Below are 6,311 nucleotides of genomic sequence, written 5' to 3' on the forward strand. Positions count from 1 at the left end.
CTCCTGGGTTCAAGCGATTCTCCGGCCTCAGCCTCCCGAGTAGCTGGGACTACAGGCATGCACCATCATGCCCAGCTAATTTTTGTATTTTTAGTAGAGACGAGGTTTCACCTTGCTGACCAGGATGGTCTCGATCTCTTGACCTCGTGATCCACCCGCCTCGGCCTCCCAAAGTGCTGGGATTACAGGCTTGAGCCACCGCGCCCGGCTCAATATTCATAATTTTTAAGGAGTTCTAACCTATTCCAGGAATTAAGAGAAGTAACTATTTAATGTTAACAGGAAATTATTATAAGAACCCCTCATTCCAACAACATGTAGCCTCCCACTGCTATCCTCCCATGACTAAGTATTTCTCATACTCATGCATAGCCCCGGAAATGCACGCTCTGCAACCACTGAGAGCTCCAGGGCTTGGATCCATGTGGAAGACTCTAAACTTTCTGAAGGCAGGGCTCATGTCTCACTCATTTTTGTGCTTCGTTCCACAAAGCCCAGTGGCAAGGTGCTGTGTTTGCTAAAAGTGGAGATGAGCTGACTCAGCACACCTGTGTACTCGTGTCTCAAAGTGTGTCCAACGATCCCACAGAAGACAGTCCCACTGGCAACGCCGATGGATACAGTTCTGGTGCAGGGGAGACAAGATTTGTGGGGAAAGAGATAAAGATAATGAGTGCAGAGAAAGTGGGAAGGGTGGGAAATAATGCATGGGTTGGCAAAGGGTGGGAAATAATTTTCTCTACCCGTTTTACTTAGTTTATGGCATTTGTACGTGGCCTGGAGATGTGAAGGAGGAACAACAGTTTGAGACACAGGACTAAATTCTTAATTAATTGTTCTTTCTTTCCTGTTCCCTGCATGCCCTCCCTACTTATGCTTCAAAAGGGTCAGGGACTACTGGGTGGGCCAGGGTCAATACTCACTGGATTTTCTGGACTTGAGAGCAGAAGTGAAATATATCCATAGCGCATTCCAGAGCATGAATGACTTCTTCAGGTATCTTTTCCCCAGGGAAGCCAAAGACACAGAGGAAGGAGCAGCCCTGTGAGGGAGAGAGACAGCAAACCACAGTTGTGGACAGTGTGCTTTAAACTGGACTGGCAAGAAGGCTCAACAGAGAGCCAGAGGCAATTTTCAGTTTCTGAATCAGATTTCATCATGATTTTTCTCACAGTATTTTATTTTTAGACACTTCAATCACTTCTACTGCACCATTGACAGGAGGGCTTGAGCCCTTGAGAAGGGCTTCTTTTTGCTCCAGAGACAGTGAATAGGGCTGAGCTATCTGTGTGCATGCTCCGGCCTACTCTCTCCTGTGGCCAAGGTCTCACGTGGCAAGGTGCTCGGTTTAAGTCTATGAAGCAGCAGCACAGAGCAGTGGAAAAGGCACCAGCTCTGGAATCAGAAAGTCTCTGTTCTCAAGCTGCTTCTGAACTGTGGAAACTTAGAGAAGTCAATTATAATCTAGGAACCTGAGTTTATCAATCTGAAAACGAATATACTGTAGAGCTGCTGAGATGTTTTTGGCTGCTAAAAGAATTAATGCGTTATATATGTTCAAAAAGTCGTAAACCAAAAAGTACTTTTCAGATACTGTTATCATTCTTAGGGATAAAGGCTTAGGCTGTGAGTAGGTTTTCTTATCATAAAGCTAACTGTTCCAAGCAATGATTCAACTCTAAAGCTTGGCATTTGTAGTATTAGTCACTTAAAAAATGACCTCAGTCAGGTGCTGTTGTCTGTAAGAAAAGGGTATTGTGAATAAAGGGCAATGGATTAAAATTTTGACTTTTTGACATGTTACATCCTGATAAAATGCAAAAAACACTAAAATACCTCCATTTCTTTAACCCTCTCCAAAAGAATTTCATCAATTGTTAGATTTAAAAGGGACTGGGATCTGGCTTCACATGAAGGGGGAAACCCCTTTGGGGGAAGCAAAGAGCCCTTTTGCCTGAAAATTTATGTAGTGGCTTGACAAGAGCTTTTGATTCCACCTAGTAATGTATTGGCAGCTCTCATTTATTGAGTGCTGACTCTAAGACAGGCATTACACCAAAGTGCCTCTCACGTACTACATTATTTAAAACTTTCCACAGTCATTTGAGGCAAATACTATCCCCATTCAAAGAGGAATAAACCAAGGCTCAGAGAAGTTCAATGACTCGCTAAGTCTAACAGCTAGGAATCTTTGGAGCCATGTCTGTAAGACACGAAAGACTGTTCTCTTAGATTATTCACTCTTTTCTTATGATATTCATGAGTCAATATTGTAGAAGATACTGGAGGCACCATGCTGCAAGTAGTCCCTTTCCCAGAACTCCCATAACACAGAGTTAGTTTATCTCATGTGGAATGAGTGCTTCCTGCCTGCTTGTGTAGCAATGTGTATGTTACTCATCTCTGCTGCCCAGCCCTAGCTTTCTGTCTTCTAAGAAACGCTCAATAAATGCTTGTTGAATGAATAAATAAGTGGATGTGGGGCAGTAATTAAGTGCTCTGCTTTTAATACACAAAAACAATTGAGATGGGAAATCAGTTCTCACATATGCATCTGTGGTCATTTGTTCATCACGTCCGCTTTTCTCTAAATTGATTAAGAACAGAGTGAAAACACCTGGGAGCCGGAGGCAATCCCCTCCCTTCTATGGATGGAAATAAAAGGGGAACTGGAGGTGCTGACATGGCAGGTAGGCATTCTTGGAAACAAGCTTCTGGGGTGTGAAGATTACTAGACTCCTGACCGGAAACCCCTGGGTAATACACCATGTGCTGGGCTGGGGACTTACGTGTAGTGAGAGGTAGTCCCGCATAGTGAGCTCAGACAGGGACCGCAGACTGCCTGGGTTTGAATCTCAGCCTCCCCCTTACTAGCTGGATGATCATGAGGAAAACGTAATCTCGCCTTGTCCTGGTATCCTCATCTCTGTCTCAGCATCCTTATCTATATAATGAGGATAATGACAGGGGCACCTACTGCTCAGAGTGGTCATGAGCCAATACAGGTCGGGTGCTGAGAACAGTGCCTGGCACATAATAAGTGCTATATCCACCACAGAAGTTATTATAATTATAAATACAGACTGGATTTCTAGGTTAAATTTCCTTTTTTTTTTTGAGACCGAATCTCACTTTATCGCCCAGGCTGGAGTGCAGTGGTGTGATCTTGGCTCACCGAAACCTCTGCCTCCTGGGCTCAACCCATTCTCCTGCCTCAGCTTCCTAGGTAGCTGAGATTATAGGTGCATGCCACCACACCTGGCTAATGTTGTTTTATTTTTAGTAGAAATGGGGTTCCACCATGTTGGCCAGGCTGGTCTTGAACTCCTGACCTCAAGGGATCTGCCTGCCTCAGGCCTTCAAAAGTGCTGGGATTACAGGCATGAGCCACTGCGCCTGGCCTCTAGGTTAAATTTCTAGAATCTGTTCTCTCCGGCTCACCAATGTACTTGTCCATGAATGCTACCCTGAAACCATTGGTAGGTTCCCATCCCATAGCTCACACTTACCTTGTCAAACATGAAGACTTTATTGATTTGGCCTCGGAAGACCTTCAAGACAGACGTGATGTGCACATAGGCATCCTGGATGGCTGGGCCTATCTCTTCTGCTTTGTCTTGGTCTTTAAACATCAGGTTCACAAACACAATCGTCACTGGGCGAAGCTCAGACAAATAGCCCTGAAGCTGTTTGTCATCAATCTGCAAAGTAGAGAGCAGCTTTCTGTAGCAGGTGTCCTTGGCAGTGTCCCTCCCCCAGCTCCACCCCCACCTCATACCCGTGATCATCTAGGGAATGTCTACCTCAGAATGTGTGAGATATAACACGGCAGAGCCAGCAGGCCTGAAGTCAAGCAGATGGAAATAGAATCAAAATCCCTCTCTTCCAGTGGGGACTTACGTATGTGCTAATTTTTGGCCAGCAACCACTCCATTACCCCAACTGCTGGCTCCCTCATGCCAATATGAGCCATTGCAATAAGGGAAAGAACTACTGTTCTTTTTTGCTCTCTTATTTAAAAAATTTTTTTGAAAATTTTAATTTTTTTAAGTCTATAATAGATGTATATATTTACATGTTACAAGATATATATATATATTTTTTTTTACAGATGGTAGGTTTATTAAAATCTATTGAGTACAGCAGAAATTATGTGTTCTGAGGGGAAACAAGCTTTACAAATAAAGTTCTAGCTGGAAATACTGTTGCTTGGCAAGTTAGTGCTAAGATTTTAATATTTAATTTACATGGAAAAATTATTTGTGGCATCTGCTGAAAGCATAGATTTATATCTATCTATCTACCTACCTATCTACCTATCTATCTGTCTACCTACCTATCTGCCATTTTAGTACTGCCTAGTCATATTTGTTTTTGGTGTTGATGTCAACTTTGATTTAAGCCAGGAACTGTTGGATATAACACTTCTGGTTACATAATATCATGAAATGATTTATTTTGCATAATGAGACAGGGTTAACTGAATAGTTTACTGTACACTGGTCAAATTAGCAAGATATAGTATTGATGCTACTGTTGGTGTTAAAGTGATTTACTAAGAAACTAACCCATACAGTGGTAACATTTTGTAACAATGTAGAATTTTAGCTTATGTAGCACATTATGAACTAGTTTTTAAAAATATTTTTTGTTTTAAAGTTGTAACTGGACAATACTATGAACTTAGCAATGAACTCCATGAGCTCACTATGCTTCTGTAACTTTCGTCAAGGTGATATTGCTGAATAAACTGGATGTGAAGCACTACACAGAGTTTAGGTGGCTTTGCTATGACAAAGTGTTGTAGAGGGTTTTAACTGTTGAAAGACATTGACTTACTCATGCATCTGTGGTTGCAAAGATTACGTTAATGATTTGACCACTTTAATTGCCAGTATGGCTGGTCTAACCACTGAATAGTCATAGGAATGCATTATTTCAGTGGTCCATTCACCCTGAAATCATGTATTTTGAGATGTTATTTGGGAAGAAATAAATTGGTCAATCTTTATATGCTAATATTAGTTACGCAAATGCAACTGAACAACATTCTCCATACTATGGTTTTGACGGCTGATCTTTAACAGGACTACTCGTTACATGAGATATTTTGATACAGGCATGCAATATGTAATAACCACATCAGGGTAAATGGATTATTCATCCTCTCAAGCATTTATCCTTTGTGTTACAAACAATCCAATTATACTCTTTTTGTTATTTTAAAAGCATATGATTGTATTAGTCCATTCTCGCACTGCTATAAAGAACTACTGAGACTGGGTAATTTACAAAGAAAAGAGGTTTAATTGACTCACAGTTCAATGGGCTGTACAGAAAGCATGGCTGGGGAGGACCCAAACTTATAATCATGGTGGAAGACGAAGGAGAAGCAGGCATGTCTTATATGGCCAGAGGAAAGCAGGGGGAGGTGCTACATACTTTTAAACAACCAGATCCTGTGAGAATTCATTCACTATCATGAGAATAGTACGGGGGTAATCCACCCTTATGATCCAGTCACCTCCCACCACACCCCTCCTCCAACACTGAGGATCATAATTCAACATAAGATTTGGGAGATGTTGACCACCACCTGCGGAAGTCTGGCCTGCAGACCCTGACTCAATGATGGATGAATGAATGCACTCTCACACCATTACAGTGATACCAGTGGGCTAGGGATGGCCATTGGCTGCTTTCAGAGTGTGAAATGCAACCAATCAACCAAGACTCCCTGTTCATCCACACTTTTATTCCATAGATTTTACAATAGAGGTTCTAAGTTAACACACTTGTGGATAATTAACATGGTTGAGAGAATGGTTTTACAACTGATAAAAGCTTTAGGTTCTGGGGGCACAGAGTAAACATTATTAACAGGTAATTCCCCTTTGGTCTCCCCCTGAGAGGACCATCCAGCACAAAGTTTACATGAGTAAACAGTTCAGAGTAGAGACAGAGGGATGTGGGGTAAAGCCTTTGATTGTCTATATTTCTTTCCTATGCTAATGTTAATGAGGCGGCTGCCTTCAGCATACCTCAGTAAAACCTTTCAGCCTTCCAAAAGGTTCGAGATTACAATCTATAACTTTTCCTAATAGTTAACATTTTGCCAGCCACCCCAAGTGAATATCAACATGGACGGGGATACAAATCCAAACCATATCAGTGATTAAATTATTTTTTACTGGCCGGGCGCGGTGGCTCAAGCCTGTAATCCCAGCACTTTGGGAGGCCGAGGCGGGTGGATCACAAGGTCAAGAGATCGAGACCATCCTGGTCAACACGGTGAAACCCCGTCTCTACTA

The 6,311-nt window shown here is 42.2% G+C and overlaps 1 protein-coding gene across 1 annotated transcript in view; it reads right to left on the bottom strand.

Moving 5' to 3' along the window:
- Positions 1 to 6,311, bottom strand: part of ADCY10 (adenylate cyclase 10) — a 101,435-nt gene that overhangs the window by 66,250 nt on the left and 28,874 nt on the right. The window contains exons 9-11 of the mRNA XM_017534172.2: positions 3,510 to 3,701; positions 924 to 1,042; positions 549 to 625 (exon numbers count right to left, since the gene is read on the bottom strand). Coding sequence (XP_017389661.1) covers positions 549 to 625; positions 924 to 1,042; positions 3,510 to 3,701 — 388 coding nt within the window. The remainder of the gene's footprint in view (positions 1 to 548; positions 626 to 923; positions 1,043 to 3,509; positions 3,702 to 6,311) is intronic.

Source organism: Cebus imitator, unplaced genomic scaffold (genome assembly GCF_001604975.1).
Source record: "Cebus imitator isolate Cc_AM_T3 unplaced genomic scaffold, Cebus_imitator-1.0 Scaffold84, whole genome shotgun sequence".
In the NCBI taxonomy this organism is placed as follows: Eukaryota; Metazoa; Chordata; class Mammalia; order Primates; family Cebidae; genus Cebus; species Cebus imitator.